At 52.9% G+C, this 22,789-nt stretch overlaps 1 protein-coding gene across 1 annotated transcript; it reads left to right on the top strand.

Moving 5' to 3' along the window:
- Positions 1 to 484: 484 nt before the first annotated feature.
- LOC310921236 (V-type proton ATPase subunit S1-like) lies at positions 485 to 21,004 on the top strand (the record flags this gene model as incomplete). Its single annotated transcript, XM_083881347.1, has 10 exons — positions 485 to 600; positions 4,552 to 4,675; positions 7,951 to 8,025; positions 8,787 to 9,001; positions 10,243 to 10,283; positions 11,799 to 11,881; positions 13,352 to 13,608; positions 14,900 to 14,947; positions 18,581 to 18,806; positions 20,677 to 21,004. The coding sequence occupies 10 exons, from the start codon at positions 485 to 487 to the stop codon at positions 20,884 to 20,886; spliced, it is 1,395 nt and encodes a 464-aa protein (XP_083737473.1). The 3' UTR covers positions 20,887 to 21,004.
- Between the last annotated feature and the right edge of the window lie 1,785 nt (positions 21,005 to 22,789).

Here is a 22,789-nt window from a genome sequence, read left to right as displayed (position 1 = left end):
ACCACATAGATAAAAAGGGGGCGGGCCCACATCTAATAAAAAGGGGCGGAGCCACATCGGGAAAGGGGGCGGGGCCACATCGGGAAAGGGGCGGGACCACATCGATAAAAAGGGGGCGGGGCCACATCTAATTTTTTAAAGGGGTGGGGCTACATCGATTTAAAAGGAGGCGGGGCCACATCGAGAAAGGGGGCGGGACCACATCGATTTTTAAAAAGGGGCGGAGGCCACATCGATTTAAAAGAAAAAAAAGAGGGCGGGACCACATGGAGGAGTGGGCGGGGCCACACAGGGAGGGGGCGGAGCCACATTGATGAGAGGGCGGGACACATCAGGAAAAAAGGGGCGGGGCCACATCAACTTTTTTTTAAAAGGGGAGGGGCCATAGCCACGAGGGGGCGTGGCCTCACATCACACACCCCGTACGCCGTGACGTCACCGTTACGCGCCGTGACGTCACGGCGGCTGCCGGCGGTGGGGCAAGATGGCGGCGGCGCTGTGGGCGCTGGGGGCCGCTCTGGCCGCCATCGCTCCGGGCCCGGGACCCGCCGCCGCCGCCGCCGCCGGGAACGTCCCGCTGCTGGTCTGGAGCACCGAGCGGTGAGAGACCGGGCGGGACGGGGCTCCGGGGGCTCCGGGGGCACCCGGGAGGGTTTGGGGGGTTTTTTGGGAGGGGAGTTCAGGGTTTTCTTTAGGGAGATCTGAGGGGATTTGGAGGATCTGAGAGGCCTGAGGGGGTTTTTGGGGGGTCTCGAGCCCTTTGTAGGGAAGTCTGAGGGGATTTGGGGGCTCTGCGAGGCCCTGAGGGGATTTTTTGAGGGGCTCGGGGCCTTTTTTTTGGGAGGTTTGAATGGGCTGAGGGGATTTAGGGGCTCCGAGAGGCCTGAGGGGAGTTTTGAAGGGTTCGGGTCTGTTTTTAGGGAAATTTGAGGGAATTTGGGGGCTCTGCGAGGCCCTGAGGGATGTTCTGGGGAGCCGGGGCCGTTTTTGGGGAGATTTGAGGGAATTTTGGGGTTTTGAGAAGCCTCAAAAAGCCCTGAGAGGAGTTTTGGTTGAGGCTCGGGGCCGTTTTAAGGAGATTTGAGGGGATTTTGAGGCTCTGAGAGGCCCTGAGGGGATTTTTGGGGGTCTCGGAGCCTCTTTTGGGGAGATTTGAGGGAATTTTCAGGCTCTGAAAGACCCTGAGATGATTTTTGAGGGGCTCGAGGCCTTTTTTTGGGGAGGTTTGAATGGGTCGAGGGGATTTTGGGGCTCTGAGGGGCCTCAAAAAGCCCTGAAGGGAGTTTTGGTGAGGCTCGGGGTCGTTTTTTGGGGGGGATTTGAGGGAATTTTGGGGCTCTGAGGGCCCTCAAAAAGCCCTCAGGGGAGTTTTGGGGAGTCTCGAGCCCTTTGAAGGGAAATTTGAGGGAATTTTGAGGCTCTGAGAGACCCTGAGGGGATTTTTGAGGGGCTTGGGACCCTTTTTGGGGAGATTTGAGGGAATTTTGGGGCTCTGAGGGGCCTCAAAAAGCCCTGAAGGGAGTTTTGATGAGGCTCGGGGTCTTTTTTTGGGGATATTTCAGGGAATTTTGAGGCTCTGAGACTCCTTGAGGGATTTTTTGGGGGGGTCGGGGCCATTTTTTGGGATATTTGAGGGAATTTTCAGGCTCTGAAAGGCCCTGAGGTGATTTTTTTGGGGGCTCGGGGCCGTTTTGGGGGAGATTTGAGGGGAATTTTTGGGGTCTCTGAGGGATTTTTTGATGTCTCTGGGTGGTTTTGGGGTCTCCAGGTAGTTTTAGGGTCTCTCTGGGGGGGATTTTGGGGTCCCTGGGTGATGTTTGGGGCTCTTTGAGGGGATATTTGGGGTCCCTGGGTGATATTTGGTGTCTCTGGGTGGTTTTGGGGCTCTTTAGGAGGATTTTTGGGTCTCTCTGGGTGGTTTTGGGGTCTCTGAGGCTCATTTTGGGTTCATCTTTGCCCTCCTCAGGTCTCTGTGTGTGTTTTTGGGGCCCCTCGGGTGATTTTGGGGCCCCCTGGATGAATTTTGGGAACTCTCTGGGTGATTTTGGGTTCCTCAGGCTCATTTTGTTTTCCCTTGGCTGTTTTTGGGTTCCCCTGGTTGATTTTGGGGTCTCTAAAGCTCATTTTGGGTTCCCCAGGCCCGTTTTGGGTTCCTCGGGCTCATTTTGGGTTCCCCTGGCTGATTTTGGGGTCTCTAAAGCTCATTTTGTTTTCCCTTGGCTGTTTTTGGGTTCCCCTGGCTGATTTTGGGGTCTCTAAAGCTCATTTTGGGTTCCCCAGGCTGGTTTTGGGTCCCTGTGGCTGGTTTTGGGGTCCCCAGGCCCATTTTGGGGTCCCTTTCCCTCCCCCAGGTCCCTGTAGGTGATTTTGGGTTCCTCAGTCTCATTTTGGGATCCCCGAGGCTGATTTTGGATTTCCCAGGCTGATTTTTGGGTTCCCTTGGCTGATTTTGGGGTCTCTGAGGCTCATTTTGGCATCCCCAGGCCCATTTTGGGTTCCCTGAGGCTGTTTTTGGGCTCCCTGAGGCTGATTTTTGTGTGTTTTCTCCCCCCCAGGTCCCTGTGGCTGATTTTGGGTTCCCCAGGCTGTTTTTGGGCTCCCTGAGGCTGATTTTGGGATTTTTTTCCCTCCCCAGGTCCCTGTGGCTGTTTTTGGGGTCCCCAGGCTCATTTTGGGTTCCATTGGCTGATTTTGGGGTCTCTGTGGCAGGTTTTGGGTTCCCTGAGGCTGTTTTTGGGGTCCCCAGGCTGATTTTGGGGTCTCTTTTGCCCCCCACAGATCCCTGTGGCTGATTTTGGGTTCCCCAGGCCCATTTTGGGTTCCCTGTGGCTGTTTTTGGAGTCCCTGAGGCTGATTTTAGGTTTATTTTCCCCCCCAGGTCCCTGTGGCCGGGGCAGGCAGGATTTTGGGTTCCCTGTGGCTGTTTTTGGGGTCCCCAGGCTGATTTTGGGGTCTCTTTTGCCCCCCACAGATCCCTGTGGGTGATTTTGGGGTCCCTGTGGCTGTTTTTGGGATCCCCAGGCCCATTTTGGTGTCCCCAGCTGATTTTGGGGTCTCTGAGGCTCATTTTGGATTTCCCAGGCCCATTTTGGGTTCCCTGTGGCTGTTTTTGGTTTCCCTGAGGCTGATTTTGGGTATTTTTTCCCCCCCAGGTCCCTGTGGCTGATTTTGGATCCCTGTAGCTGGTTTTGGATTCCCCAGGCCCATTTTAGGTCCCCCAGGCTGATTTTGGGGTCCCTTTTGTCCCTTCAGGTCCCTCTGGGTGATTTTGGGCTCTCTGAGGCCCATTTTGGGCTCCCTGTGGCTCATTTTGGGTTCCCTGTGCCTATTTTTGGACTGTCTGGAGCTGATTTTGTGTTTTTTATTTTATTTTATTTTTTTCCCAGGTCCCTGTGGCTGTTTTGGAGTCCCTGAAGCTGATTTTAGGTTTATTTTCCCCCCCAGGTCCCTGTGGCCGGGGCAGGCAGGATTTTGGGTTCCCTGAGGCTGTTTTTGGGGTCCCCAGGCTGATTTTGGGTTCCCTGTGGCTGTTTTTGGGTTCCCTGTGGCTGTTTTTGGATTCCCTGTGGCTGATTTTGGGTTCCCTGAGGCTGTTTTTGAGTCCCTGAAGCTGATTTTAGGTTTATTTCCCCCCCAGGTCCCTGTGGCCGGGGCAGGCAGGATTTTGGGTTCCCTGAGGCTGTTTTTGGGGTCCCCAGGCTGATTTTGGGGTCTCTTTTGCCCCCCACAGATCCCTGTGGGTGATTTTGGGGTCCCTGTGGCTGTTTTTGGGATCCCCAGGCCCATTTTGGTGTCCCCAGCTGATTTTGGGGTCTCTGAGGCTCATTTTGGATTTCCCAGGCCCATTTTGGGTTCCCTGTGGCTGTTTTTGGTTTCCCTGAGGCTGATTTTGGGTATTTTCCCCCCCCCAGGTCCCTGTGGCTGATTTTGGATCCCTGTAGCTGGTTTTGGATTCCCCAGGCCCATTTTAGGTCCCCCAGGCTGATTTTGGGGTCCCTTTTGTCCCTTCAGGTCCCTCTGGGTGATTTTGGACTCTCTGAGGCCCATTTTGGGCTCCCTGTGGCTCATTTTGGGTTCCCTGTGTCTATTTTTGGACTGTCTGTAGCTGATTTTGTGTTATTTTATTTTATTTTATTTTTTTCCCAGGTCCCTGTGGCTGTTTTTGAGTCCCTGAGGCTGATTTTAGGTTTATTTTCCCCCCAGGTCCCTGTGGCCGGGGCAGGCTGGTTTTTGGTTTCCCTGTGGCTGTTTTTGGTTTCCCTGTGGCTGTTTTTGGTTTCCCTGAAGCTGATTTTAGGTTTATTTTCCCCCCAGGTCCCTGTGGCTGTTTTTGGGTCCCTGAAGCTGATTTTAGGTTTATTTTCCCCCAGGTCCCTGTGGCCGGGGCAGCCCCTCGGGGCGGGCAGGTTTTTGGGTCCCTGAAGCTGATTTTAGGTTTATTTTCCCCCCCAGGTCCCTGTGGCTGTTTTTGGATTCCCTGTGGCTGATTTTGGGTTCCCTGAGGCTGATTTTGGTTTCCCTGAAGCTGATTTTAGGTTTATTTTCCCCCAGGTCCCTGTGGCCGGGGCAGCCCCTCGGGGCGGGCTCGGTGCTGGCGGGGCCGGAGCTGCAGCAGCTGCTGGAGCCGGGGCTGAGGGCGGGGCCCAGGACCGTGCTGCTCTTCCTGCAGGACCAGGTGGGCAAAAATAACCCCAAAAATAGCCCAAAAATAGCCCAAAAATATCCCAAAAATCCCTCAAAAAATCCCGCCAAAAATGCCTCGAAAATCACTAAAAAAACCCTCCAAAAAACCCTGAAAAAACACCCCAAAAACCACCAAAAATGTCAAAAAAACCCCCAAAATTCTTTAAAAAATCCCATTTAAAATTCTCCAAATCTCTCAAAAAAACACCAAAAATTTCTCAAAAAAAACTAAAAAAATAAATCAAAAATGACCCAAAAATCCCCTCCTGAACCTGCCCCGGTCAGTGCTGCTCTTCCTGCAGGACCAGGTGGGCAAAAATAACCCCAAAAATAGCCCAGAAATATCCCAAAAATATCCCAAAAATCCCTCAAAAAATCCCGCCAAAAATCCCACAAAAACCATTCCAAAAACCTCCAAAAAACCTGAAAAAAATCCTAAAAAAACCCTCCAAAAATCCCCAAAAATCCCCCAAAAAATAAAAAAAAATCTCCAAGACCCCTAAAAAAAAAAAAAATCCAAACAAACCCCTTCCAAACCCCTCAAAAAAACACCAAAAATTTCTTAAAAAACCCTAAAAAAAATTACTCAAAAATCCTTTTCTGAACCTGCCCCGGTCAGTGCTGCTCTTCCTGCAGGACCAGGTGGGCAAAGATAACCCAAAATTGACCCAAAAATATCCCAAAAATATCCTAAAAATCCCTCAAAAAATCCCACCAAAAATGCCTCGAAAATCACTAAAAAAAAACCCCCAAAAAACCCTGAAAAAACACCCCAAAAACCACCAAAAATGTCAAAAAAACCCCCCAAAATTCTTAAAAAAAACCCATTTAAAATTCTCCAAAACTCTCAAAAAAACACCAAAAATTTCTCAAAAAAACCTAAAAAAACTCCAAAAAACCCCCAAAATAAAAAAAACCCTCCAAAACCCCTAAAAAAAAAAATCCTGACAAACCCCTTCCAAACCCCTCAAAAAAACACCAAAAATTTCTTAACAAACCCTAAAAAAAATTACTCAAAAATCCTTTTCTGAATCTGCCCCGGTCAGTGCTGCTCTTCCTGCAGGACCAGGTGGGCAAAAATAACCCAAAATTGACCCAAAAATATCCCAAAAATATCCCAAAAATATCCCAAAAATATCCCAAAACCACCCAAAAATCCCTCAAAAAATCCCACCAAAAATGCCTCGAAAATCACTAAAAAAACCCCCCAAAAAACCCTGAAAAAACACCCCAAAACCCACCAAAAATGTCAAAAAAACCCCCAAAATTCTTAAAAAAAACACATTTAAAATTCTCCAAACCTCTCAAAAAAACACCAAAAATTTCTCAAAAAAAACTAAAAAAATAAATCAAAAATGACCCAAAAATCCCCTCCTGAACCTGCCCCGGTCAGTGCTGCTCTTCCTGCAGGACCAGGTGGGCAAAAATAACCCCAAAAAATAGCCCAAAAATAGCCCAAAAATATCCCAAAAATCCCTCAAAAAATCCCACCAAAAATGCCACAAAAACCATTCCAAAAACCTCCAAAAAAACTGAAAAAAATCCTAAAAAAAACCTCCAAAAAAACCCCAAAAATCCCCCAAAAAATAAAAAAAATCTCCAAGACCCCTAAAAAAAAAAATCCAAACAAATCCCTTCCAAACCCCTCAAAAAAACACCAAAAATTTCTTAAAAAACCCTAAAAAAAATTACTCAAAAATCCTTTTCTGAATCTGCCCCGGTCAGTGCTGCTCTTCCTGCAGGACCAGGTGGGCAAAAATAACCCCAAAAATATCCCAAAAATATCCCAAAAATATCCCAAAAATATCCTAAAATCATTAAAAAATCCCTCAAAAAATCCCACCAAAAATGCCTCGAAAATCACTAAAAAAATCCCCCAAAAAACCCTGAAAAAACACCCCAAACCCCACCAAAAATGTCAAAAAAACCCCCAAAATTCTTAAAAAAAACCCATTTAAAATTCTCCAAATCTCTCAAAAAAACACCAAAAATTTCTCAAAAAAGCCCCTCCCCCTCCTTGATGAGTTCCCTTCCCTTGTGGCCCCTCCCCCTCCCTTGTGGCCCCGCCCCCTGCACCCTTGGCCCCGCCCCCTGTGAGCTTTGCCCCACCCTGTGACATTTCCCTGCCCCTTTGGCTTTGCCCCCGTGCCATTGGTCCCGCCCCTTTAACCTTGGCCCTGCCCTTTGACCTTTGGCCACACCCCCTGTGCCCTTGGCCACACCCCCTGTGCCCTTGGCCACACCCCCTGTGCCTTTGGCCACACCCCCTGTGCCCTTGGCCACACCCCCCGTGCCCTTGGTCCCGCCCCTTTAACCTTGGCCCTGCCCTTTGACCTTTGGCCACACCCCCTTTGACCTTTGGCCACACCCCCCGTGCCCTTGGCCACACCCCCTGTGCCTTTGGCCACACCCCCTGTGCCTTTGGCCACACCCCCTGTGCCCTTGGCCACACCCCCTGTGCCCTTGGCCACGCCCCTTTAACATTGGCTCTGCCCCATTGCCCTTGGCCCCACCCCCTCTATGTGGCCCCACCCCCTGTGCCCTTGGCCACACCCCCTGTGCCTTTGGCCCCACCCCCTGTGCCCTTGGCCCCACCCCCTGTGCCCTTGGCCCCACCCCCCGTGCCCTTGGCCACACCCCCTGTGCCCTTGACACACCCCCCGTGCCTTTGGCCCCACCCCCCGTGCCCTTGGCCACACCCCCTGTGCCCTTGACACACCCCCCGTGCCTTTGGCCACACCCCCTGTGCCCTTGGCCACCCCCTGTGCCCTTGACACACCCCCTGTGCCCTTGGCCACACCCCCTGTGCCCTTGACACACCCCCCGTGCCTTTGGCCACACCCCCTGTGCCCTTGGCCACGCCCCCTGTGCCTTTGGCCACACCCCCCGTGCCCTTGGCCCCACCCCCTGTGCCCTTGGCCACACCCCCTGTGCCCTTGGCCACGCCCCCTGTGCCTTTGGCCACACCCCCGTGCCCTTGGCCCCACCCCCTGTGCCATTGGCCACACCCCCTGTGCCATTGGCCACACCCCTCTATGTGCCCTTGGCCACACCCCTCTATGTGCCCTTGGCCACACCCCCTGTGCCCTTGGCCACACCCCTTTAACATTGGCTCTGCCCCATTGCCCTTGGCCCCACCCCCTCTATGTGGCCCCGCCCCCTGTGCCATTGGCCCCGCCCCCTGTGCCATTGGCTCCGCCCCTGTGACCTTGGCTCCGCCTCCTCTGACCGTGGCCCCGCCCCCTTTAACCTTGGCCCCGCCCCCAGCTGTCATTGGAGGATTTCACGGCCTTCGGGGGCGTCTTCGGGAATGAACCAACCGGGGCCTTCCCCAGACTGCAGGTGGGGGAGGGGAAAAGGGGCGGGGCCAGGGTGGGGGAGGGGCCAATGGGGAGGGGAAAAGGGAGGGGCAAAGGGTGGGGGAGGGGGAAAGGGGAGGGGCCAGGGAGGGGGAGGGGCCGTGGAGTGGGGGCAGGGCACTGTGGGGTGGGGGAGGGGCTAATGGGAAGGAGCCTCAGGAAGGGGGAGGGATCAGGGGGAGGGGCCAAACTGGGAGTGGCAAAGGGGAGGAGCCACATCGGGGTGGGGGAGGGGCTCTGGGGGTGGGGGAGGAGCCGGGGGGGTCCTGGGGGTGATTTTGTGGGGATTTTTGCATTTTTTGAGGTTATTTTGGGGTGGATTTGGAGTGTTTTATGGTTCCCATCCCTGCAGGACGCCCTGCGGTCAGCGGGGTCAGCGCTGACCATCCCCTCGGTGGGATTTGGGGTGATTTGGGGTGGATTTGGGGTGTTTTATGGTTCCCACCCCTGCAGGACGCCCTGCGGTCAGCGGGGTCAGTGCTGACCATCCCCTCGGTGGGATTTGGGGTGATTTTTTGTATTTTATGGTCCCTGTCTGTACAGGACGCCCTGCGGTCAGCGGGGTCAGCGCTGACCATCCCCTCGGTGGGATTTGGGGTGATTTGGGGTGGATTTGGGGTGTTTTATGGTTCCTGTCCCATAGGACGCCCTGCGGTCAGCGGGGTCAGCGCTGACCATCCCCTCGGTGGGATTTGGGGTGATTTGGGGTGGATTTGGGGTGTTTTATGGTCCCTGTCTGTACAGGACGCCCTGCGGTCAGCGGGGTCAGCACTGACCATCCCCTCGGTGGCCGGAGCCGCTGCGGCCGCGCTGCCCCTGACCCTGCAGAGGGCCCTGGGCGCCCCTCCCCCCCTGAGCCTGCCCGGGGGGGCCCTGGGGGGGCTGAGGCTCAACAGGAGCGAGGCCGAGAGAGACCCCGTAGAGCCCACCCTGCTGCTGGTGGGGCTGCCCCACAGCCGGTGAGTGACCCCACAGTGACCCCATAGAGATCCCACAGTGACCCCACAGTGACCCCACAGTGACCCCTCAGTGACCCCTCAGTGACCCCATAGTGACCTCATAGTGACCCCACAGTGACCCCACAGTGACCCCATAGTGACCCCACAGTGACCCCTCAGTGACCCCTCAGTGACCCCACAGTGACCCCATAGTGACCCCACAGTGACCCCATAGAGATCCCACAGTGACCCCACAGTGACCCCACAGTGACCCCTCAGTGACCCCACAGTGACCCCTCAGTGACCCCATAGTGACCCCACAGTGACCCCATAGAGACCCCACAGTGACCCCATAGAGATCCCATAGTGACCCCACAGTGACCCCTCAGTGACCCCACAGTGACCCCATAGTGACCCCACAGTGACCCCATAGTGACCCCATAGAGCTCCCCCTGCCCCATAGGGACCCCATAGAGTTTCCCTGCCCCATGGGGACACCATAGAGACCCCACAGAGCTCCTCCTGCCCCATAGAGACCCCATAGCGACCCCATAAGGGCCCCTGTGCCCCTTAGGGACCCCATAGGGACCCATAGAGCTCCTCCTGCCCCATAGGGACCCCATAGGGACTCCTGTGCCTCATGGGGACCCCATAGAGACCCCATAGAGCTTCCCCTGCCCCATAGAGACCCCATAGGGACCCCATAAGGGCCCCTGTGCCCCATAGGGACCCCATAGAGCTTCCCCTGCCCCATAGGGACCCCATAGGGACCCCATAAGGACCCCTGTACCCCATAGGGTCCCCATACAACTCCCCCTGCCCTATAGGGACCCCCAGGGACTCCACAGAGCTCCCCATAGGGACCCCATAGGGACCCCTGTGCCCCATAGGGCCCCCATAGAGCTCCCCCTGCCCCATAGGGACCCCATAGGGACCCCTGTGCCCCATAGGGACCCCATAGAGCTTCCCCTGCCCTATAGGGACCCCATAGAGCTCCCCCTGCCCCATAGGGACCCCATAGGGACCCCATAGAACTTCTCCTGCCCCATAGGGACCCCATAGGGACCCCTGTGCCTCATAGAGACCCAATACGGAACCCATAGAGCTTCCTCTGCCCCGTAGGGACCCCATAGGGACCCCACAGGACCCCTGTGCCCCATATGGGCCCCATAGGAACCCCATAGAGCTTCCTCTGCCCCACAGGACCCCATAGGGACCCCTGTGCCCTATAGGACCCCCCTGAGTGTCCCCTCTCCCCCCAGCTCCAGCCTGATGGGACCCAGGGAGGCCCTGACCAGTAACGGTGAGACTGGGGGCACTGGGGGCACTGGGGTCAAACTGGGATCAAACTGGGAGGGACTGGGACAGGGACTGGGATGGGGCAGGATTTGGGGAAATTTGGGAGATTTTGGGGCAATTTTTTGGGGTGAATTTGGAAGATTTTGGGGTGGGTTTGGGGTAGTTTTTGGGGTTGGTTTGGGGGATTTTGGGGTGGATTTGGGGGCAGATTTTGGGTTGGATTTGGGGTAGGTTTTGGGGTGGATTTAGGAGATTTTGGGGCAGGGTTTGGGACAGTTTTGGGGGTGGATTTGTGGGATTTTGGGGCAGTTTTTGGGGTGATTTTGGGTGATTTTGGGTGATTTTGCCCCCCAGACGCCGTGCTGGGGCAGGTGCTGGGGGTGGATTTGTGGCAGTTTTTGGGGTGATTTTGGGTGATTTTGGGTGATTTTGGGTGATTTTGCCCCCCAGACGCCGTGCTGGGGGAGGTGCTGGGGGTGGGTTTGGGGTGTTTTTGGGGTGATTTTGGATAATTTTGGGTCTCCCAGACGCCGTGCTGGGGGAGGTGCTGGGGGTGGGTTTGGGGTGTTTTGGGGCAGTTTTTGGGGTGATTTTGGATAATTTTGGGTCTCTCAGACGCCGTGCTGGGGGAGGTGCTGGGGGTCAGTTTTGGGTTGTTTTTGGGTCAGTTTTGGGGTGATTTTGGGTGATTTTACCCCCCAGACGCCGTGCTGGGGGAGGTGCTGGGGGTGGATTTGTGGCAGTTTTTGGGCAGTTTTTGGGGTGATTTTGGGTGATTTTGGGGTGATTTTGGGGTGATTTTGGGTCTCTCAGACGCCGTGCTGGGGGAGGTGCTGGGGGTGGATTTGGAGTGGATTTGGGGCAGTTTTTGGGTCAGTTTTGGGGTGATTTTTGATAATTTTGGGTGATTTTGCCCCCCAGACGCTGTGCTGGGGGAGGTGCTGGGGGTGGGTTTGGGGTGTTTTTGGGGTGATTTTGGATAATTTTGGATAATTTTGGGTCTCTCAGACGCCGTGCTGGGGGAGGTGCTGGGGGTGGGTTTGGGGTGTTATGGGGCAGTTTTTGGGTCAGTTTTGGGGTGATTTGGGGTGATTTTGCCCCCCAGACGCCGTGCTGGGGGAGGTGCTGGGGGTGGATTTGTGGCAGTTTTTGGGCAGTTTTTGGGGTGATTTTGGGTGATTTTGGGGTGATTTTGGGGTGATTTTGGGTCTCTCAGACGCCGTGCTGGGGGAGGTGCTGGGGGTGGATTTGGAGTGGATTTGGGGCAGTTTTTGGGTCAGTTTTGGGGTGATTTTTGATAATTTTGGGTGATTTTGCCCCCCAGACGCCGTGCTGGGGGAGGTGCTGGGGGTCAGTTTGGGGTGTTTTGGGGCAGTTTTTGGGGCAGTTTTTGGGGTGATTTGGGGTGATTTTGCCCCCCAGACGCCGTGCTGGGGGAGGTGCTGGGGGTGGGTTTGGGGTGTTTTGGGGCAGTTTTTGGGGCAGTTTTGGGGTGATTTGGGGTGATTTTGCCCCCCAGACGCCGTGCTGGGGGAGGTGCTGCAGGTGCTGCGGGAGGAGCAGGTCCCGTACACGGCGCTGTTCACCGCCCGCAGGGCCCGCGTGAGTGACCCCTGAGTGACCAATGGTGACCACTGGTGACCACTGGTGACCAACGGGTGACCAATGGGTGACCCCTGAGTGACCAACGGGTGACCCCCAACTGACCCCTGAGTGACCCCACAGTGACCCCTGAGTGACCAATGGGTGACCAGTGGTGACCCCCAGACTGACCCCTGAGTGACCAATGAGTGACCCCTGGATGACCACTGAGTGACCCAAGTGACCCCTGAGTGACCAATGGGTGACCACTGACTGACCCCTGAGTGACCAATGGGTGACCACTGACTGACCACTGGGTGACCACTGAGTGACCAAAGGGTGACCCCACAGTGACCCCTGAGTGACCAATGGGTGACCCCTGAGTGACCAATGAGTGACCCCACACTGACCCCTGAGTGACCACTGGGTGACCCCACAGTGACCCCTGAGTGACCACTGAGTGACCACTGGGTGACCCCAAGCTGACCCCTGAGTGACCAATGGGTGACCCCTGAGTGACCAACGGGTGACCCCCAAACTGACCCCTGAGTGACCAATGGGTGACCAATGGGTGACCAACGGGTGACCCCTGAGTGACCAATGGGTGACCCCTGAGTGACCAATGAGTGACCCCACACTGACCCCTGAGTGACCACTGGGTGACCCCTGAGTGACCCCTGAGTGACCAACGGGTGACCCCAAACTGACCCCTGAGTGACCACTGGCTGACCCCCACACTGACCCCTGAGTGACCAATGGGTGACCCCAAACTGACCCCTGAGTGACCAACGGGTGACCCCCAAACTGACCCCTGAGTGACCAATGGGTGACCCCACAGTGACCCCTGAGTGACCAATGGGTGACCCCAGACTGACCCCTGAGTGACCCCTGAGTGACCTCTCCATTTCCTCTCCCCCCAGATTTTGGGGTCTTCTCCTCCCCTTCTCCCCTTCCCCTTTTTTGGGGTCTCTCCCTCAATTTTGGGGTCCCCCCTCCCCAAATTCACTTTCTCCCTTTCCCCAATTTTGGGGTCTCCCCCCCATTTCCCATTTCTCCTCCTCAAATTTTGGGGTCTCCCCCATTTCCCCCATTCCAGGGTGGTCTTTTCCCCCCAAATTTTTGGGTTTCCCCCCCCATTTCCCATTTCCCCTCCCCAGTTTTAGGGTCTCTGCCCCAGTTTTGGGGTCCTCCCTCCCCAAATTCACTTTCCCCCTTTCCCAAATTTTGGGGTCTCCCCCATTTCCCATTTCCCCTCCTCAATTTTGGGGTCTCCCCCCTCCAATTTCCCATTTCCCCTCCCCAAATTTTGGGGTTTCCCCCATTTCCCCCACTCCAGAGGGGTCTTTCCCCCCAAATTTTGGTGTTCTCCCCCAAATTTTGGGGTCCCCCCGTCATTTCCCACTCCCCCTCCCCAATTTTTTGGGTCTCTCCCCCGATTTCAGGTCCCCCCTCCCCAAATTGACTCTCCCCATTTCCCGTCTCCCCCCACAGGACTCCCCCATCCCCGGGGGTCTCGGCTTGGATTTTGGGGGTCCCCACCGTTCCCTGCTGGCCCGTGGGGAGGGGGAGGGCCCCGAGGTGCCCCCCCCCCTGCGCTGGCCCCCCCAGGGGGACCCCAAAATGCTGCTCTGGGCCCGGAACCTCTCGGTGACGTTCGGGGGGCGGCACCGGGACCTGACCCCCCAAACCTTCGGGCCCGGGGCCACCGTGGACACCGGGGGGTCCTCCTGGAGCCCCCACGAGGCCAGGTGGGTCTGGGGGGGATTTGAGGGGTCCCAGAGGGGTCTGGGGGGGTCCCAGGGGATTTTGGGGCAGATTTGGGGGGTCCCAGATGGGTTTAGGGGGGTCCTCCTGGAGCCCCCACGAGGCCAGGTGGGTCTGGGGGGGATTTGAGGGGTCCCAGAGGGGTTTAGGGGGGTCCTCCTGGAGCCCCCACGAGTTTAGGTGGGTTTGGGGGGGTCCCAGGTGGTTTAGGGGGGTCCTTGGGGGTCCCAGAGGGGTTTGGGGCAGATTTGGGGGGTCTCAGAGGGGTTTGGGGGGATTTAAGGGGATTTGGGGGAGGAGTTGAGGGTTTTGGGGTCCTCCTGGAGCCCCCACGAGGCCAGGTGGGTTTTGGGGGGGATTTGGGGGATTTTGGGGTGTCCCAGAGGGATTTGGGGGGATCCTGGGGAATTTGGGGGGGATTTGGGGAAAAATTTGGGGTTTTGGGGTCCTCATGGAGCCCCCATGAGGCCCGGTGGGTTTGAGGGGGATCCTGGGGGGGGGTTTGGGGGGTCCCAGAGGATTTTGGGGCAGATTTGGGGGGTCCCAGATGGGTTTAGGGGGGTCCTCCTGGAGCCCCCACAAGGCCAGGTGGGTTTGGGGGGTCCTGGGGGGATTTGGGGGGTCCCAGAGGGGTTTTGGGGTCCTCCTGGAGCCCCCACGAGGCCAGGTGGGTTTGCGGGGGATTTGGGGAAATTTGGGGGGTTTGGGGGAGTTCTTGGGGGGTTTGGGGGGGTCCAGGGGGGTCCCAGAGGAGTTGGGGGGGATCCTCCTGGAGCCCCTCTATGAGGCCTAGTGGGTTTGGGGGGGTCCCAGAGGAGTTTGGGGGGGATTTGGGGGGATTTAAGGGGGATTTGGGAGGGAAATTGGGGGATTTGGGGTCCTCCTGGAGCCCCCACGAGGCCTGGTGGCTTTGGGGGGGTTTTGGGGGGATTTGGGGGGTCCCAGAGGGATTTGGGGAGGTTTTGGGGAAATTTGGGGGGTTTGGGGAAGTTCTTGGGGGCTTTGGGGAGGATTTGGGGGGTCCCAGAGGGGTTTGGGTGTGTCCTGGGGGGGTTTTAGGGTCCTCCTGGAACCCCCACGAGGCCAGGGGGGTCTGGGGGGGATTTGGGGATCCCCAGGTGGGGTTTGGGGGAGTCCTCAGAGGGTTTTGGGGTCCTGGGTGTGATTTGGGGTTATTTTTGGGGTCCTGGGTGAAATTTTGGGGGTTTTGGGGGGTCCTGGGTGTGATTTGGGGTTTTTTTGGGGTGATTTGGGGTTATTTTTGGGGTCCCCCAGGTTTGTGCTGAAATACCCGGACGTGTTTGGGGAGACCCTCAACATCACGTGAGAACATTTGGGATTTGGGGTTTTTTGGGGGGAATTTGGGGTTTTTTTGGGGTTTTTTTTGGGATTTTTCCTTAGGGGGGTGAGGAGGGTGAATTTGGGGGTTTTTGGATTTTTTTGGGAAGATTTTTTTGGGTTTTTTGGGGTGGGATTTGGGGTTTTTTTGGGGGGGATTTTTGGGGGGGATTTTTTGGGGTTTTTTTGGGGGGGATTTTTTGGAGTTTTTGGGGTTTTTGGGGGGGGATTTTTGGGGTTTTTTGGGGGGGATTTTTTGGAGTTTTTGGGGTTTTTTGGGGGGGGATTTTTGGGGTTTTTTTGGGGGGGATTTTTTGGGTGTAATTTGGGGTTTTTTTGGGTTTTTTTGGGGTGGGATTTGGGTTTTTTTGGGGGGTGGGACTTGGGATTTTCTGAGTTTTTTGGGGGTAAGGGGGTGGATTTGGGGTTTTTGGGGGGATTTTTTGGGGGTTTTTGGGTGTAATTTGGGGGTTTTTTTGGGGGAGATTTTTTTTGGGGTTTTTTTGGGTGGGATTTGGGTTTTTTTGGGGATTTTTTTGAGGTTTTTTGGGTGTAATTTGGGGGTTTTTTCGTTTTTTTGGGGAAGATTTTTTTGGTTTTTTTGGGGTGGGATTTGGGTTCTTTTGGATTTTTTGGGGGGGATTTTTTGGGGTTTTTGGGGTTTTTTTGGGGGGGATTTTTTGGGTGTAATTTGGGGGTTTTTTTTGGGTGGGATTTGGGTTTTTTGGGGGTTTTTTGGGGGGTGGGACTTGGGATTTTCTGAGTTTTTTGGGGGGTAAGGGGGTGGATTTGGGGTTTTTTCGGGGATTTTTTGGGGGTTTTTTTGGGGAGATTTTTTTGGGGTTTTTTTGGGTGGGATTTGGGTTTTTTGGGGGGTTTTTGGGGGATTTTTTTTGGTTTTTTTGGGTGTAATTTGGGGGTTTTTTGGTTTTTTTGGGGAAGATTTTTTTGGTTTTTTTGGGGTGGGATTTGGGTTCTTTTGGATTTTTTGGGGGGGATTTTTTGGGGTTTTTGGGGTTTTTTTTGGGGGGATTTTTTGGGTGTAATTTGGGGGTTTTTTTGGGTGGGATTTGGGTTTTTTGGGGGTTTTTTGGGGGGTGGGACTTGGGATTTTCTGAGTTTTTTGGGGGTAAGGGGGTGGATTTGGGGTTTTTTGGGGGAATTTTTTGGGGTTTTTTGGGTGTAATTTGGGGTTTTTTTTGGGGAGAATTTTTGGGGTTTTTTGGGGTGTAATTTGGGGTTTTTTGGGGGATTTTTGGGAAGATTTTTTTGGGGGGTTTTTTTGAGTGTAATTTGGGTTTTTTTGGATTTTTTGGGGAAGATTTTTTTGGGCTCTTTTAGGTGGGATTTGGGTTTTTTTTGGGGGTGGGACTTGGGATTTTCTGAGGTTTTTGGGGTAAGGGGGTGGATTTGGGGTTTTTTGGGGGATTTTTTGGGTTTTTTTGGGGTTCTTTGGTTATTTTGGGGGGTTTTTTTGGATGTAATTTGGGATTTTTTGGGTTTTTTGGGGGGTGGATTTGGGGTTTTTTTGGGGTTTTTGGGGCTTTTGGGGTTATTTTGGTGGATTTTGGGTCAGGATTTCATTTCCAGGGTTATTTGGGATTTTTAGGGTCTCATTTTTTGGGTTATTTTGGGGTTTCTCAGGTTGGGAATCTCATTTTTAGAATCATTTTTCATGTCAGGAATCTCATTTTTTGGGTTATTTTGGGTTTTTTAGGTTGGGGAATCCCATTTTTGGGTCAGGGATTTCATTTTTGGGATTATTTTGGTTCTTTTCGGGATCAGAGATCTCATCTTTGGGGTTATTTTTGGGTTTCTCAGGGGCAGAAATCTCATTTTTTGGGTTATTTTGGGCTGGGGATTTCATTTTTTGGGGCTATTTTGGGTTTTTTTGGGTCAAGAATCTCATTTTTTGGGGTTATTTTGGGTCAGGAATCTCATTTTTGGGTTATTTTGGGGTTTCTCAGGTCAGAAATCTCATTTTTGGGGTTATTTTGGGGTTTCTCAGGTGGAGAAATCTCATTTTTTTGAGGCTATTTTGGGTTTTTTTGGGTCAGAAATCTCATTTTTGGGGCTATTTTGAGTTTTTTTGGGTCAGAAATCTCATTTTTGGGGCTATTTTGAGTTTTTTTGGGTCAGAAATCTCATTTTTGGGGCTATTTTGAGGTTTTTTGGGTCAGAAATCTCATTTTTGGGGCTATTTTGGGGGTTTTTTGGGTCGGGAATCTCATTTTTTGGGGCTATTTTGGGTTTTTTTGGGTCAGAAATCTCATTTTTTGGGGCTATTTTGGGCTGGGAAGTTCTTTTTTGGGGTTTCTCAGGTCGGGGATCTCATTTTTGGGGCTATTTTGGGTATTTTTGGGATCAGTGATTTCATTTTTTAGGGGTTTTTTGGGTTTCTTTGGTCGGGAATCTCATTTTTTGGGGCTGTTTTGGGTTTCTCGGATTTTTTGGATTCCTCTCGGTGGAGGAATCTCATTTTTTGGGGTTATTTTGTACTAGAAATTTCATTTTTTGAGGTTTTTTGGGTCGGGAATCTCATTTTTTTGGGTTATTTTGGGTCGGGAATCTCATTTTTTTGGGTTATTTTGGGTCAGGAATCTCATTTTTGGGTTATTTTGGGGTTTCTCCACCTGGGCATCTCATTTTTTGGGTCATTTTTTGTGTCAGGAATCTCATTTTTGAGGCTATTTTGGGGTTTCTTTGGTCGGGAATCTCATTTTTTGGGTTATTTTGTACTAGAAATTTCATTTTTTGGGTTATTTTGAGTTTTTTTGGGTCGGGGATCTCATTTTTTGGGGCTATTTTGGGCTGGGAATTTCATTTTTTGGGTTATTTTTGAGTTTCTCAGGTGGAGAAATCTCATTTTTGGGGCTATTTTGAGTTTTTTTGGGTCGGGGATTGAATTTTTTGGGGTTATTTTGGCATCAGGGAATCTCATTTTTTTGAGATTATTTTGGGGTTATTTTTGAGGTCAAAAATCTCATTTTTTGAGGCTATTTTGAGTTTTTTTGGGTTGGGGATCTCATTTTTTGGGGTTATTTTGGGCTAGAAAATTCATTTTTGGGGCTATTTTGGGTTTCTTTGGGTCAAGGATTTCATTTTTTGGGTCCTTTTTGGGTTTCTTTGGTCAGGAATCTCATTTTTGGGGTTATTTTGAGGTTTTTGGGCTCAGGGAATCTCATGTTTGGGGTATTTTGAGTGAGGATCTCATTTTTTCGGTTATTTTGGGTTAGAAATTGCATTTTTGGGGTTATTTTGGGGTTTCTCAGGTCGGGGGTCTCATTTTTTGCAGCTATTTTGAGGTTTTTTTGGGTCTGGGATCTCATTTTTGGGGTTATTTCGGGCTGGGAATTTCATTTTTGGGGCTATTTTGGGGTATTTTTGGGTCGAGAATCTCATTTTTTGGGGCTATTTTGAGCTAGGAAGTTCTTTTTTGGGGTTTCTCAGGTCGGGGATCTCATTTTTTGGGGTTATTTTGTGCTAGAAATTTCATTTTTTGGGTTATTTTGAGGTTTTTTGGGTTGGGAATCTCATTTTTGCGGTTATGTTGGGCTGGGAATCTCATTTTTTGGGGCTATTTTCGGGGTTTTTTTCTCATTTTTGTCCCTCTCTCAGGTTCCTGCTGCGCCGCGCGTGGTTCCCCGTCTCGGGCCGTCCCTGGGCGTGGCTGGAGGAGCTGGGGCTGTCCCTGGGGGATTCTCCCCCCGCCCGCTTCAGGCTCCGGGGGGCGGCCGCCCCCTCCCCCCTGGGCTGGCGCTGCGGGGACCTGGAGCCCCTCCTGCTGCCCCTCCCCCCCCTGGAGCCCACCCAGCGCTGGCGGCTGCGGGTGACGGACCTGCAGGTACCAAAACCACCCGGAAATGGCCCAAAATACCCCAAAAACACCCGGAAACGGCCCAAAATACCCCAAAAACACCCGGAAACGGCCCAAAATACCCCAAAAACACCCAGAAACGGCCCAAAATACCCCAAAAACACCCGGAAACGGCCCAAAATACCCCAAAAACACCCGGAAACGGCCCAAAATACCCTGAAAACAGCCCTAAACGGCCCGAAAATACCCTGAAATGGCCCCAAAACAGCACTAAATACCCCAAAACACCCTGAAATTGCCCCAAAACACCCCAAAACGGCCCCAAAACAGCCCTAAAACAGCCCAAAATAGCCCTAAAATGGCCCTAAAACACCCCAAAATGGCCTAAAATAGCCCTAAAACACCCCAAAATGGTCCAAAACACCCCTAAAATACCCTAAATAGCCCTAAAACACCCCAAAACGGCCCAAAAATACCCTAAAACACCCCAAAATGGTGTAAAATAGCCCTAAAATACCCCAAAATAGCCCGAAAATAGCCCTAAACAGCCCAAAATGGCCCCAAACACCCCTAAAATACCATAAATGACCCTAAAATGGCCCTAAAATATCCAAAATGGCCCTGAAACAGCCCTAAAACAGCCCAAAATACCCTAAAATACCCTAAAATAGCCCAAATGGCCCTAAAACACCCCAAAATAACCCCCAAAATAACCTCAGGAACACCCCAAAAATAACCCTAAAACACCCCAAAATAACCTCAGGAACACCCCGAAACACCCCAAAAATAACCCCTAAAATACCACAAAATAACCCCCAAAATAACCCCAAAACAAACCCCAAAAATAACCTGAAATAGCCTCAGAAATACCCTGAAATAACCCCAAAAATAACCCTAAATGACCCCAAAATAACCCCAAAACACCCCAAAAATTACATAAAAAACACTCCAAAAATAACCCTAAAACACCCCAAAAATAACCCAAAACCAGCCCAAAAATATTCCAAAAATAACCCTAAATGACCCCAAAATAACCCTAAAACACCCCAAAATATCCCCGAAAACACCCCAAAACACCCCAAAAACAACCCTAAAACAGCCCCAAACCAGCCCAAAAATCACCCCCAGAACACCCCAAAGCATCCCAAAAACAACCCTAAAACAGCCCCAAACCAGCCCAAAAATCACCCAAAACCACCCCAAAATAACCCTAAAACGCCCCAAAAATCACCCTAAAACATCCCAAAAACCCTCCAAAACATCCCAAAAATAACCCTAAAACAGCCCAAAAATTACCTTAAAACACCTCAAAATAAGCCCCAAAACACCCCAAAAATAACCAAAAACCAGCCCAAAACACCCCAAAAACAACCCTAAAACACCCCAAAACACCCCAAAAATCACCCAAAAAACCTCTAAAACACCCCAAAATAACCCCTAAAACACCCCCAAAAACACCCAAAAATAACCCTAAAACACCCCAAAATAACCCCCAGAACACCCCAAAAATAACCAAAAACCAGCCCAAAACACCCCCAAAACACCCCAAAAACAACCCTAAAACACCCCAAAAATAACTCTAAACCACCCCAAAACACCCCCAAAATAACCCTAAAACAGCCCAAAATAACCCAAAATACCCCCAAAAAAACCCTAAAACACCCCAAAATAACCCCTAAAACACCCCCCAAAACATCCCAAAAATAACCCCAAAACATCCCAAAATAACCCTAAAACACCCCAAAACACCCCAAAAATAACTCTAAACCACCCCAAAAATAACCCTAAAACTACCAAAAATAACCCCAAAATAACCCCCAAACACCCCAAAAAACCCCCAAAACACCCCAAATTTCGGGGAAATTCAAATTGACTATTTTTCTCTCTTCCCCCGCAGATCCAGGGGTTCAACGTGTCCGGGGGTGTTTTCGGGGCGGCCTCGGACTGCGCGGGGTTCTTTGGGCCGGGGGCGTGGATGGGGCTGCTCCCGGGGGGGCTCCTGCTGGGGGGGCTCCTGCTGGCGGGGGGCTTCCTGCTGCGCCTGCGCCCCATGGACAGGTTTGATGACCCCCGGGGACCCCCATTGCCCGTGCCCCTCACCGAGTGACCCCTGACCCCCAGGGACCCCCTGGGACCCCCAGGGACCCCCCCTGCCCGTGCCCCTCACTGAGTGACCCCTGTGACCCCTGACCCCCGGGGACCCCCCCTGCCCGTGCCCCTGACTGAGTGACCCCTGTGACCCCTGACCCCCGGGGACCCCCCCTGCCTGTGCCCCTCACTGAGTGACCCCTGACACCCTGCCCGTGACCCCTGACCCCCATTGCCCGTGCCCCTGACCGAGTGACCCCTGACTCTCACCAAGTGACCCCTGCCCGTGACCCCTGACCCCCGGGGACCCCCATTGCCTGTGCCCCTCACTGAGTGACCCCTGTGACCCCTGTCCGTGACCCCTGACCCCCGGGGACCCCCATTGCCCGTGACCCCTGACCCCCTGCCTGTGACCCCTGACCCCCCCTGTGACCCCTGACCCCCCCTGCCTGTGCCCCTGACTGAGTGACCTCTGACCGCCTGCCCGTGACCCCTGATCCCCTGCCCATGACCCCCGGGGACCCCCATTGCCTGTGCCCCTCACCGAGTGACCCCTGACCCCCTGCCCGTGACCCCTGACCCCCAGGGACCCCCATGGACCCCCCTGCCCATGACCCCCGGGGACCCCCATTGCCCGTGCCCCTCACTGAGTGACCCCTGTGACCCCTGACCCCCTGCCCGGGACCCCTGACCCCCGGGGACCCCCCCTGCCCGTGCCCCTGACTGAGTGACCCCTGACCCCCCCTGGGACCCCCGGGGACCCCCCCTGCCCGTGCCCCTCACTGAGTGACCCCTGACCCCCGGGGACCCCCATTGCCCGTGCCCCTGACTGAGTGACCCCTGACTCTCACCAAGTGACCCCTGACCCCCTGCCCGTGACCCCTGACCCCCGGGGACCCCCATTACCCGTGCCCCTGACTGAGTGACCCCTGACCCCCCCTGGGACCCCCGGGGACCCCCATTGCCCGTGACCCTCACCGAGTGAGGAAGCCTAAAAAATACCTGGGGGTACAGGGGAAGATGGGAAAAAAATGGGGGAGAAGTTGTAAATATTCCGAGAAAAAAAAACCTGTGAATTTTGGGGGAGAAATCTCCAAATTTGGGGGAGCAAATCTCTGAATTTTGGGGGAGAAATTGTAAATATTTTGGGGAGAAATCTGAATTTTGGGGGAGAAATTATAAATATTTGGGAGAGAAATCTCCAAATTTGGGGGAGAAATGGGAAAAATTTGGGGAAGAAGCAAAAAAAAAATTGGGGGAGAAATGGGCCAATGGACAGGCTCGATGAGCCCCGGGGACCCCCCTGCCCCTGCCCCTCACCGAGTGACAGAAACTGAAAAATAAATCCCAAAAGGTCAGGAAATTGGGGAGGGGTGGGGAAAAATTGGGGGAGAAATTGTAAATATTTGGGGGAGAAATTGTAAATATTCCGAGAAAAAAAACTGTGAATTTTGGGGGAGAAATCTCCAAAATTGGGGGAGAAATGGGAAAAATTTTGGAGGAGAAATGGGAAAATTTGGGAGAGAAAATCCAGAAATTTGGAGGAGAAGTCATAAAAGTTGGGGAGAGAAATCTCCAAATTTGGGGAAGAAGTTTCAAAGTTTGGGAGAGAAATGGGAAAATTTGGGGGAGAAATCTCAAAAAAATTAGAGGAGAAATTGTAAAAATTTGGGGAAGAAGTTGGAAAATTTTGGGGGAGAAATGGGAAAATTTGGGGGAGAAATCTAAAAAATTTGGGAGAGAAATGGGAAAATTTGGGGGAGAAAATCTCTGAATTTTGGGGGAGAAATGGGAAAAAATTGGGAGAGAAATCACAAAAAATTTGGGGGAGAAATCTCAAAAAATTTGGGAGTGAAATGGGAAAAATTTCAGGGAGAAGTGGGAAAATTTGGGGGAGAAATTGTAAATATTTTGAGAAAAAA

The sequence above is a fragment of the Zosterops lateralis genome, assembly GCF_965231275.1.
Source record: "Zosterops lateralis genome assembly, chromosome: 33".
Taxonomy (NCBI): domain Eukaryota; kingdom Metazoa; phylum Chordata; class Aves; order Passeriformes; family Zosteropidae; genus Zosterops; species Zosterops lateralis.
Note: the sequence above shows the minus strand (reverse complement) of the source record. Positions and strands in the feature narration are given on the sequence as shown.